A 12,774-nucleotide genomic window follows, 5' to 3' on the forward strand; every position below is an offset into this window, starting at 1 on the left:
ACCAAGCAACGAAAGACTGTATCGCGATTGGGGCGTCTCCCACCATTCAATTGACGCTCCACGCAACGTATCTTCCCTCAGGCGCCCAAGAGGAGCAGGACTGGGACTGGTCTCTCGATGCGTTTGCGCTCAGATCCTTCCTTGTGTTTTTTCCTCAATCTCTCAGTCCGAAGACACAGAAATCACGAGGAGGGCAGCAACGGCAAGAACACAACTTGCTTTTGCTTTCCTCGTCCACTACCACCTCATCACCTCTGCACTTATCCTTCAACCCCCCCATTCATGGCACCGTATTTACAGCCTGCTGATCAAAAACATATGCCCTTACTCCAGAATCTACGCAGCTCTACGGTCTTGATTCATGCCGTCGCATTCGCTTCTCCACCACCAGTGCGCTTCGATACGATCTTGAAGACTGCTCCCAGAGCTTTGCCCGCTCCAGCTCCAGCTCCAGCAGCAGCATCTACTACTGCATTGTGAGCGGTGTTACCACCAAAGTCCTCCGCTTCATTGATGAGCAGTGCTTCGACATCGGCTTCCACGTCGCCTTCTACTTCGCCGACAGCAGCATCCTGGTTCTAAAAATGGTGGGGCCTCCCCATGAGATTCTACACTCGGACCTCACCGAGTACGTCAAGGACTGGGCCCGTTCGGCAGGCCTGTCTAAGGAGCTTGCGGGCGTCCACGCGGCACGCTATCATGCTATCTCCGACGCCTCGAACCACCGATCTATCACGGCATCCAACACGGTCTTGGGCACACAGCAACATCAAGAACAACAGCACACCACCAACTCTAACTCCGACCGCTCCTTAACCATGCATATCACATCATCCAAGGAGGCTGACGCAGCCTTCCGGCCCCGCACCACACGACCGGGCTTCGACGACCCCCCAACGCTCGTCATCGAGGCGGGCGACAGCTCCTCGACCGGCACACTTCGCGTCGCGGCCCAATGGTGGCTCCAGAACTCGGGCGGTGCAGTCAAGGCTGTCCTTCTCCCCGAGCTCGACTGCAGCAAGCAGGCCATTGCCATTGAGCTGTGGAAAGACCGGGGTTCGTTCCCAACAGAGGCCATCATACCTCCTCTCACGCCCTCCGCGTCCGCGGCCCCCCGCGCGTCCAAGATGGCCGTCGTCCCCGTGCTCGTCAAGAGGGTCGAGATCACCACGGAGGAGAAGCTCGGAAAGGCAGCGACCGCCAAAGCTGGAGGAAGGCCTTCTTTGCTTGGGGGTGGCGATGCCGGTGCCCAGAAGGAGGATTACAAAGTTGTTGTGACCGAGGGGGGAGTCGCCGACGACAAGGACAAGAGCATGTCCATCGCATTCCGAGATCTCTTCCTGCGCGAGCCGGCCAGCCCGGCCGAAGTGGACTTTGTCATCACCGAGTCGGACCTCCAGGAGTTTGCGTTCATCTTTTGGAAGGGGACCTTGTGAACAAGACTCCTTGATTGATAAAATCGGTCTAGAAAGAAAGGCAATTGGGGAAAGGGGGTGGGTGTGTGGTTGATGAGTAAAGTCGCCGGCTGCTGGGAAAGCCTTCGGACTCAGGAGTCACAGTCGCAATCAAGCTTGGGGCATGTAGCAGCTAAGTGGCCTAGAGACGAGGGCGAACGGGGTAGGGGAGGGAGTTTGCAAGGGACATATGTGCGAATCTTCCATCTCCCATCCGAGGTCTTCCAGCCCGCCTTATTTTGTCACGAGTTGAGCTACTCGCTGTCTGGCGTTCAGGAAGCGATTTGGCGTTCAGGAAGCGATTTGATACCCTGTAATTGAAACGGTCTGTAAAAGGAATTTAAAAGTTAATTAAATCTGTCTCGTCGCTAGATTGCCTTGCCTCCTGATACCTAATTAATTGCCGTGATCCTGGCCGCCCGGTTGCAGTCAGTAGCACATAGCCTTTGTTTCTTTTCTGGCGCGCAGACGACGGTTAAGCTGCCTCATCTCGCCTCGTCGCTCAGTTCCGCCCTTTCTATCGAGCTTGCTTGCGATTATATGTGTACTCTTGTCGGCCATGCTAGACATGCCTGCACAGCACCTAGTGTACTCCGCTGCCTACCTACCTACCTATTTTCTATCTTAGCCTAATCAAACAAACGATACGTCGATCACCCCGTATCTAAAAAGCCAGCCAGCCAGCCAGCCGACGAAGGGCGGTTGGCGTTGACATGCATCGCTCTGTCTCGCACGGAGATGAAAATCTTCCCATTTCTGACCCATTCTCAAGGACATAATAACTAGTAAAATTAAACTATATTATTGCCGCACCATGAGTCCGCTGGCAAGGAGCCCGTCGCAGGACAGGGCGGGCAGGGCGGAAAGGGCGGACAAGTGCTGGAGGTAATAAACGCCCAGTTTGCAACAAAAGTAATTATGCTAACTGACTGTAATAGTTATCGGGTAATAAACTATTTAATAACACGTGGACCACACCATTTCCAACACGCGTCTATCTTCCTCCATCGTTTCCGTCCCCGTTCCAGTTACCGTCTCGGCTCAAGAGATCCACGAAAGCTCGCACACGCCATCCCCGAACAGCTCGGCCATCGCGCCACGCATGCTCGCCAGCACCGCGTCGAAGGGCGTGTAGAGGTAGATGTGGCGCAGCAGGACGCCCGGCGGGTGGAACACCACATTGAGGTCAGTCATGGTCGTGGCGGCGACGGCGGTGGCGTTGGCGTTGGTGGGCTTGGACGCATCATCCGCTTCCAGGCCACCGTAGAGGAGGCCGACAGGGCGCTGGCGAAAGTCGCGGATCACGGCGCCCGAGTCGCCGAACGAGGCAAAGTCGGCGCCCGGCTGGTCCGGCACGATCGCCTGCTCGACAAGGACGTGGTGCTCCGGCGCGGAGCTGACGGGCTGGTCTGAGCGACTGGTCGTACGCAACAGGATATGGCTGCCGGCAAATCTGCCAATGGTCACTCCTGTAGTCCGGCCAATCTTGTATACGAGGCCTTCGTTGTTCTGGTTGTAGCCGTACTTGGCTACTTTGGGGCCGGCCTCTTTGTAGACGAATGGGGCTGGGGCCTATCATGGCAGGAGATTAGTAAACTTGAGACTCCCAAAATAACATGAAAACGAATAACTATGAAAGAGAGATAAAGGAAAAGGAGGGCTTGAATGGATGAGATGGGGAATGGATCTCTTACATTGACGGTTGCGTCAGGATCAGGAGGAAGACGAGACTCGTCAATCTCCACCAAGCCCCAGTCGAGATGAGATTTGACCGACTCTTTTTGACTAGACGTATACGTGTTGATTCCAGAGGAGCACAGGATGAGCCCAAGATATCGCGACATGCTCTCCGCAACGCCCAGTCGACGGCGCGCTTCACCGAGAGACTGATGGAAATCAGAGTCAGCGCCAAAGTCGCGGAGAGCCATGTTACCAAAGTCGTCGCCTTTGATGCTGGTCGTTGTGTACAACTCTAGCAACCGAACCTGCTCCCGCAAGCTTGCCACCCACCGCTCTGAATCCGCAGGAGACGGCTGCTCGACTGTTGGAAGGTTCGAGGTGTAGCCGGCCACGGATCGGGTGTGTTCTATTCGTGGTCATTAGCAGTTCGATCACGCACGCCCGCCCGCACGAACATCCGGTGGAGTGATGTGTGTGATTGGCCAAGGCAGCTTACCAGGAAAGAGGACATGATGGGTCGTGACGGCAAGGTACTTGACTTGCTCCTTGTTATTGTGGTCAGGAAGGCGGCGTACCAGCTTCAGATAGCACCCAAGTGTTCCAGAGCTGCTGCTGGGTGATGAAGGCCCGATGCTTGTACCAGGGTACGGATGGACGCGGTAGGTATCCTCGAAACTCACGGCTTGGTCGTCGAGGTATCTCTTGCTGGCCTTGGCTTCGTCTGTGAGAGTGTGGTAGGGCGTGTAGATGCCCTCGACAAGCTCGACAAGGACCGATTGGTGGAATCCAAAGCTATAGACACCGTTAGTATGTATGGTTGAATGGCATGGGGATGGGATGGGAATGGAGGGCCCGAGGAGAAGCTCACCTCTGCAGCAGGAGGCAGATCTGACCGACAACTTGGCGGGCAGACATGACAGACAAGGAACGTGGGGAGATGGCGATGACGATGGCTGGTGGTCGGTCATCGCTGCCACCAGTGTCGTCGGCAGAGATGATACGGCACAGGCCAGCAATTCGGAAGAGGCCGATCATGGTGAAGTCGACCTTGTAGGTGTTGAGAATGGCGCAGAGCTGATCGATCCACACGCCATCATCATTGTTCCAGGCCGCAGAGACGGGGTGACTGCCGGGCACAAGGGCAGCAATGCTGGGGGCGGCCACAAAGGTGGTGCTGGGAAACAGCTGGGCGGACGCGGGCAGGAAACGCGCCACGAGGCCATACTGGTCGGAGGCGCTGATGAGGTGGTTGAAGTTGACGAACTAAGCCTCCTTCATATCCTCAGCCGTCGGAGTCAAGATGACTGTCTTTGCAGGTGTGTCTGTCTGAACCGCCATCTCGGCGGCTGCCTCCTCCACCGTCACCTTTGCGGCCACACCCACGCTCGTGTCCGCGTTCGCATTCGCGTCTGTGATCAGTGGGAGAGCAGCAGAGTTCTGCGTCTGCTTCTGCTTGTGAAGCTCGTCCATCGTCATCGCGGTCGTCGTCGTCAGAGGCTTGGACTTTGGACTCGGGGGTACTCGTTCTTACTCGGACTCGGACTCGGAGCGGAGTCGATGCGCTTTGTGACGCGAAGACGGTATTGCAGTTGCAGAGGCAGTCCCTGATGAGGCGCCATCTGTCTTCTCAGTGGAGCAAAATTGGACGAGGACGAGGACGAGGACAGTGGCTGGTCCGTGCGCTTAACAGAAGTTGTATGATTGGCGCTTTGATTGGCACGCCAAAAAAACGACGTCAAGTGCACATGCATGTCAAGTTAAGCTAACGTTAGCGAGCGCTGTCAGACAGTCACCTAATTTAGCTCCAGCTTAGTGCTCGCACAGACCACACTTTAAATTTTCAAGTTGGAGTCGGACCCCGTCATCCTTTTGAGGGTGCATAATTGGTACTGTAATGCTTCCCGAATCTTGACCTCGGGAGTGGCAGAACCCTTGCCGCCTTAACAGGCGCTAAACTGCCGCTAAGCAGGATGGACACAGGGTGGCTGGCTACCGGGTGCCCTACGAACATGGTTTAGCCTAGTTGATGAGACTCGGTCGCCGACTTTCTTGTCTGTATGGCGGAGCATTGGTCGTGGCTTCTGTGCATGTGCCGACAACGTCAATATCCACTTCTGCTGGATGAGCTTATCTACATTCTACACTATTCCTCGCCAATATTCCTACCTAGGCTTCTTGAGATCTCACTCAAGAGCCTAAATATGCCACACGCGCTTAGATCCCGCGCGGTGTGGGGTGTATTAAAATGGACATGACCGCACCACGGCTTAGACTGACACTTGGCCATTGATTTTTGAGTTTCTCGTCATGAGAATTGGAGGCATATATCCTATCTGCAATCCCTTCCTCCCGAATATGTTCAGTCACTTCTTCGGCGTCCACCCTCACAGGACACAGTAGTAGAAAACTGCCCCCAATTATTTTCAGCCACAAACAAGTACAGTAGCAATCCACCATAATGAACCTCGCTAATTATGCCTTAGGGTGCCAGACAAAAGGCGTCGAAAGCATACATCCAAGCACAGCAAAGGTAAGCAGAGTGGACAGATCGAGAGGGACCCACAAGTTGATCTGGAGCGGTTTGAGGAGTTGGCTAGTCCAGTTTACCAAAGGGACGATCTTGAGAGACAATTTAATGATGCAGTCCGGCAACTAGCGGCTCGCCGACGTGGTATTGATGCAGCAACAGGACTTTATGAAAGTATGCTTACTATGGACTTCCGAATGATTCAAGGATCGTCAAACTCTGGAGTCGAGGCACAGAAACGGCGTGGAACCCATGGTAAAGAATGGAAGAACGAACAAGAGGAAGAGGTTGATATGTTGACGCAGAACTACCAGAGTTTAAGCATTGCGAAGAATACACAAGAGACCGTCTCCACAATTCCGCGATCCGTAGACGAATTCGCTATGGAGGAGCAAGAGATGGTCAGGGATATCGCCAGAATTTAATAGGAAATGGCTGATATTACCAAAAGGATCAGTAAGGTTCAACTATAGCTGGAATATTTCTTTAGGGAATATTTAAAGGCTATGCACTCTTTGTACCCTAAGGATGATCAGAACGAGGACGACGGAGCTGCGCCTGAATGTGTATTGCCCTCCGGAGAAGTGGCAAGCTGGAACTGGGGAGCGAAGGACAGCCGTTGATCATTATTAGTTCTCAATTCTACTAGGTCTTCCACAAGCAATTTTACCCCGCTTCTTAGGCTTTGCTGCGTGCGTCGCTAGACCGCTGAAGCGAGGAGCGCCTAGCAAGTGGTAGTGCAACCCTCACTAACATGCTCTGGTGTGCGACTCGCCTATCATTGTTAAGTCATTGTTCTATTTTGACCTGGCGCTGGCAAGGTACAGTACTGGGCCGCAATCAGTGTGGACTGGTGCTTAACTTATCACCTCACAGCCTGCAGCCTCCTGGGACAGCTTGCGTTATATCTACCCACTAAAGAGTCCCCTGCTCATCCGAGCTCCTCCCCCCCTTCTGTGCTTTTCATTCCTCACTGGCACGTCCACCTTGTGTCGCCAGTCAACTCGCGACAGGGTGAGAAATCAAATCGTAGAGGAGAAGATAGTTCGGGAGCGGGGGGCTTTCATACGTTCCATAAGCGACAAGCTACGTATTTACGAGCTAGCTTCCTCATTCCATGACGGTTTAAAGTTGAAACGACAGGCATTCTCTCGTCGATTCTTCTTCGTTCTTACCAGTCGAAAAGAACAGCCACTTAGAATCGTCCCTCCAATGAGCACGGTATACAGCTCATCCGGATTTGAAGGGACGACGCTGAACCTTTGCTTGATCTAATCTAGTCATACGCCCATCATTGTCAAGGTCTAATACTTGCTTTACAACAAGACGGGCCTATATGAGAACGCCCAACATCTGCAAGAGACCAATTGGATAGAAAGTTGTCCGGATACCTATCCCTGCTAGAATTCACTAAGTGGAAGGGAAAATCGGGGTCGAAATAGTTACTGCATATCCATCAGTTTCATTGAAGCAGCGGGCTAATGTGGAGAGATTCTGCCACACGCTGTTTGTGTCAGCCCCATTTCGCCCAAAGTTCCTCTATGAAGCTTACTGAAATTTTCTTATTTGCAAGTACTCACGTTCCGAAATTTTCGGCCTGAAAACACCCTGGGGCATGATTTAAATTATCTTAGCGCAACTGAAAGCGTGTGTATATTTCAAAAGCAACGTTTCTAGCGAGAAAGACACGAGGGAAAGGCCAGTATATCCAAGCAGAAAATATGTATATTAGTGATTAAAAATAATTGTAAAGCTATCTGAACATCGAAAACCCGAGACCGTAAGACTGCATCGCCGGTAGATCATCGACACGAGGCAATGCCGCATGCCGGTGATCTCCAGGGTTCAAGGAGGAAAGATATGCAACTTTACTGAGTAGCTTGCATCACGGTGAACCCCACCCCACTGTAGCCATCCTCGTCGTAGCCACATCGTAAACGCCTTTTTCCCTGCGGGTCCTGCCTCACTTGCCAGTCGTGCCATAGCCGCTGCCGCCGTTCCTCGTCACTCCGGTCACTCTCCCCAAACTACTCATCAATTCTAGCCTTTCTTGATCTAGCTCCAACGCTTCTTTCTCTAGCATCCGGATGTGTTGCTGCGCTATCTCGAGTACTTCCATTTTGCTAAGCCTTCGGTCGGAATCCTTCGGGACATCATCACCATCGACCCGCTCATCCCTGTCAATTGGCGGAGGCAGGACAGCAAGGAGGCGCTCAAACTGGTGGTTGAGGCGGCTGCGATATTGCTTTTCGACCTGATTGTGGCTACTACGTGCCCTCTGTTCTTCAGGCGAAGTGGCGGGCTTATATGACGTGGAGGTTCGTTTGGCTCTGCGGGAGGCGGTTCGTAGATGAATAGGATTTTCGCCGGCTCCGGAACTAGAAGTCATGGGTCCAATCCTCTCCTTGAATTCTGGAGAGGATCCGTCGGCGCGATCGTGGCTAGATTGCAGACCTCTCGAAGGGTTGTCCCTCGATGGTGGTTTAGATGATTCGGTACCACGAAGATCCGTTGTGTCGACCTTGTTTTCCTTAGGGCACGTACCTTCGTATCGGTTGGCTTCTTCCATGATGCACGCCCTCTCTGATGCGTCTTGACCGACCGGCCAGTGCGAGTCCGGATCAGTGCCAGCATTCAGCACAGACGGCAATACATAATTGCCATTTGGGCTTGTGTCCGTGGCCTGGTCTCCACTGTAGCCATGTAGTGAGGACCTAGATAGCGTCACGGACGCGTATGTAAGCTCATTAGCCTCGGCAATATCTGTATTTGGCCAGCACGCCTGTCGGTTGATCTGGCCATATCCATCGGGGAAGAGGTCACCTCCCAAGGCGACATAATCTCCAGAATGGGAGGAGGGCTTTCCACTGGTAGGATATGAAAAATCGGTGGATACGTTGCAATACTGATCAGATGATCCGTAGTAACCCTGGATGGTTAATCGAGAGTCTGCTGCTTCCAACGATGACATAGGGTACCGAGCATCTGGAACATCTTCGAATGTAGGGGTTAAAGGAGAGCACATCTGCGCCTGAGAGATAATTTACGTTAGCTAAGGTCTCGCAAAGCCTTGCTGGGAACCCTGAAAATCGGCTAGTAGACAAGATCGGCTTCTTAGCTAATGAACAATGTCCAATTACTAGGGATTGGCTTATCTTACCTCCTGATCTAAGTCGCTGGCAAAACCGCTTAACATAGAATCCATTTGATGGGGACCTTGTGCTATGGGGAATTGTTGTGAAATGTGTCGCACGAAATAACGGCGGCGGGTCTCGATGCAACAAGATTTATAGAGGGCAGATGATATCGATATAATTGCAAAGCAGGTTATATGGCCCGAATTATTTATGTAACAAAGATAGAGCTGGGGTTTCGTACTTGCCAGACGTTGATTGTATATAATGAGGGTCCTACTTACTCTATTCGAAGACGCTGAAGCGGAATAGATCCTGCTCTAAGAAGGGTGTAGCCCTCATGACATAGCCGCAGTTTGGTCATTATGAGGTGACAATTCTAGCAAGCTTGCCTGCACAAGTCGCGGCCCATCAAGCAAAGAGCCAATAAGACATCACCTAGGGTGGATGACCTGATGGGTGCGCTAAAGGATGCCTTCGATCTACAGCCAAAGTCCCGATCTAAGACGACCCAGAACCAAGATACGCGCATAAGGTGTTATGGGGCGTTCATGTCACTCTGCAAGCGATTTGACACAGATCTTCTTCAAGAAATAAAGTGATACTATAGAGGCGAGCATAAGCTTCAGTCTGGCAGATCCTAGCGAGGGTGAATGCAGAAGCTATTGGAGTAGCTGTGCTTTGGTTACCCCTCCAAGGCGAATCACGTCATCGCCCCAATATCTTAGGTTTAGCCACCCTATGATAAGAAAAAGCCAATCTTGCGCATCAGCATATGCTGAATATGCATATCTACCCCCCCGCCACTAAAATCTCGCTTCAGGGATGTGCCCTACTTAGCTACCCCCCGCGAGATTTTTCTACCCCTCGCCATCTGTAACCTCTGCCGGAAGATCGAGGATTGGTGGTGAACGGTGCCTGAACGTCGAGCCTGAGTGGAAAAGTCGAGTGACTGCAGTTTTGCTCACCTCCTGTAAAGCATCCGCAAAGGCGTGTATTCGGGAGCGTGACTGCTGTAGTGCAAGAAACATAAAGACACGATACAGAGGCTCTACCATGTCGAAGGCAACTCCCTTCTTTGTGTTGTTCAGGCCATGAAAGTCGATCACGATGTTACCGCAACGTAAGCAACGCGGCACGACACTCTGAAGTGCATTGGAACAGGGATAATACAAAATCATGTAGACTTTCACAGTATGAGGCCCAACTCAGGAAGTGGGGCGCAATGACGAATCTCAAGACAGAGAGTACCACCTCGACAGTACTGTACAGCAGTCAAGGCTCGCCTTACTATTAAAGTATCAGGCCGAGTCATAATTAGGTGAGGAGCGGATCAAAAGGGCTTTGCGCCAAATCGAGCCTAGGTAACGCCCTTACAAAGCGTACCTCAGTGCAGCTGCAGGGTTGCTTTAACTACCTAGGTATAGCGCGCTCTTAGTTACTTTCAGCTGCTAAAGGCTCTCCAAACAGCCCTCTTCCCCATGTGCGGGGCGGTGTTACCGTAGCCCCAAGCCCCCAAGTTCTGGTTTCAACATGGCGTGATTCGCAACTGGCTGAATCTTGAAAAGCCGATTGATCGATTTTGCAAGGGCGGGCTGAGATGCGCCCGGTATATGTTTGATTCGCAGTGGGCCACTAAAGAGCACGATAGGGTGAAGAGACCCCGAGATCGGCGACTGCGACTGCGACTCCGACTGTTCGGGTAGTGCTGATGATCGTGGTATGACTTCGGCATAGCCTGCTCGTGCCATGAGCAGGTACAGTATAAAAACCATCATGCGCACCGTGTCCACAAGATGTGTGGCATTGCACCTCTACAGTGCGTGATTGGTAAATCCTCATTAAATATGGGCATGCTGTCCTGTTCATATAGTCGTTGGCCACGCATTCATTCATAGTCTTTGTACCGAACCCACTGGGCTATGGCACAATCAGCTGTGAATCAATTTGCTCCGCCCTGGCAGCCCGACCACCCCGGGCTAGGAGACAGGGAGCAGCCTCCGACTTTCCATTCCCGTCCGCAGATCGAAAAGCACGTCAAGAGCAGCACATTTGTTCACGATGCCATCATCGGCATTGCTGATGGCCTCACTGTGCCCTTTGCTCTGACCGCAGGCTTGTCTTCGTACGTTGATCTTGTCTTAGCACCGACAAGCCCCGGCACTGGCTGCCCTCATCACGGCTGACAAGGGTCAAAAGGAGTGGATCTTCAAAGCTCGTCATCCTTGGCGGTCTAGCCGAACTCTTCGCTGGTTCTATAAGCATGGGTCTCGGTGCCTATCTTGCCGCTGTCACAGACAAGAAACATTACGACGTTGAGCAGGCAAGAGAGCGGCGTCAAGTAATGCAATTTCCGGAACAGGAATCCGAGATTATGTTTAAAATCTTTTCAGAATACGGAATAGGAGCAGAGGAACTACAACCGCTAAGCCAAAGGCTTAGGAGCAACCCAGATATATGGGTAAAGGTGCGAGCTGGTCTTAGATCGATTTTGTTTGCTGCTCACGGTCCATGTTTCAATAGTTTATGATGGATTTCGAGCTTAAGCTTGCAGCGGGAACGGCTTCAGGGCCATGGTGGTCGGCATTGGTCATGGGACTAGCCTACTTCATTGGCAAGTTACACCATCTGTCATCTTTACTAGATCGACTAATACTGACGACATGTGAGGTGGGTTGATTCCAATGATTCCTTACTTCGCCGTCAAACGTGTCAACACTGCCCTGTTTATATCGATTGGTATTACTGCCGTAATGTTACTTGTCTTCGGTTATGTCAAAGCTAGTGTCACTGGCACCAGTAGTCGGACAGCTGTATATGGTGCGATCCAGACCCTCGTGGTTGGTGCTGTTGCTGCAGGTGTTAGTTACGGTATTGTGAAGGGTGTTGATTCAGGGTTTAACTTGAATCCGTGAGGGCACTTATGTGTATATAAACCTTGGAAATTGCTCAAGTTGCCTGGTCCATCCGAGAGCCACTGTCTTAGCTCTTAGGGTACACTCTAAATTATCTGTCTAACTTCCGTAGAGCCACATAGTGCGATATCACTCCCGCATTGGCAGTAATTCCGTTGTCCTTCTAGGGTCGTCGGCTTCCTCAGCTGGCTGCAATCTGTGGGACAGGCCCTTTGGCGAGTAACATTGCAGAACCCCGCTCAAGGTCTAGTCTATGGGCAGTGGCATAGATATGGTGTGATACTGGTACATTCCGGCAATCTTCTGACCATTTCAGCCGCAATATCAGACTACATGGCTGCTCTAGCATACTAATCGTTTTATTTTCTTTTGTTGTCTTGTTCATTTTGTGACTGCATCCCAGCTCGCCGACCACATATCATACGATTGGTCATGAGTCGCAGCCACAGCGTGATTGGAGGCATGCAACAGCAGCAAAGTCTCAATTCAACAGGGCACGGAGGGTCCCGTCAATTGTAATCATGTCCTCTGTGGCTGACGCCACAACAATTTGTCTAGTCTAGTCCTGTCTATAAAGCAGCAACTTTGTTCTAATACAATTGTCCAAAATTGACGAAGACCTATCGACGCGAGGGCCTGGACAGAAACATAGCAATAACTATACACTCAATACACTCATCATTCAAATTCATGTGTTGGTTTTCACCGCCGAAAAAGAAAAAGCGGATGAACAAACCATTCATCAATATGACCTTCGGGCCAGACAGCACGTGGATCATCTGGCTTTCTGCAAGCCCCGGGTCAAAAGAGCCACCTCACTATAGGAGGTAAGAGCCACAATAAGGGGCTATCTCATTCCTTATAGCAAAAGAACAAGACTGAAGCGCGACGATAGTTCTGTGACGCTCCCCACAACACTAGAGAGGCGCTTGTATGGCCGGCACAAAGACGTAAAAGTCATTCACGCAGTAGCGCTGGGCCAAGACGAGAACTTCATCATGTCTTTCACATCAGATGGCAATGGAGATTGCCATTGTAAGTCACCAGATGTTTCATGAAAAGAC

At 51.7% G+C, this 12,774-nt stretch overlaps 2 protein-coding genes across 2 annotated transcripts; one reads left to right on the forward strand and one right to left on the reverse strand.

The window, feature by feature from the left end:
- Positions 1 to 361: 361 nt before the first annotated feature.
- UCRPA7_2632 (hypothetical protein) lies at positions 362 to 1,436 on the forward strand (the record flags this gene model as incomplete). Its single annotated transcript, XM_007915212.1, has 2 exons — positions 362 to 390; positions 443 to 1,436. 2 exons carry the CDS (start codon positions 362 to 364, stop codon positions 1,434 to 1,436), a joined length of 1,023 nt encoding a protein of 340 aa, XP_007913403.1.
- Positions 1,437 to 2,495: 1,059 nt separating this feature from the next.
- Positions 2,496 to 4,604, reverse strand: UCRPA7_2633 (hypothetical protein; the record flags this gene model as incomplete). The annotated part of the gene is made up of 5 exons (XM_007915206.1): positions 2,496 to 3,026; positions 3,149 to 3,540; positions 3,631 to 3,926; positions 4,003 to 4,397; positions 4,467 to 4,604. 5 exons carry the CDS (start codon positions 4,602 to 4,604, stop codon positions 2,496 to 2,498), a joined length of 1,752 nt encoding a protein of 583 aa, XP_007913397.1.
- Positions 4,605 to 12,774: the final 8,170 nt, after the last annotated feature.

This window comes from Phaeoacremonium minimum (assembly GCF_000392275.1).
Source record: "Phaeoacremonium minimum UCRPA7 unplaced genomic scaffold PA7_03_scaffold_183, whole genome shotgun sequence".
Taxonomy (NCBI): domain Eukaryota; kingdom Fungi; phylum Ascomycota; class Sordariomycetes; order Togniniales; family Togniniaceae; genus Phaeoacremonium; species Phaeoacremonium minimum.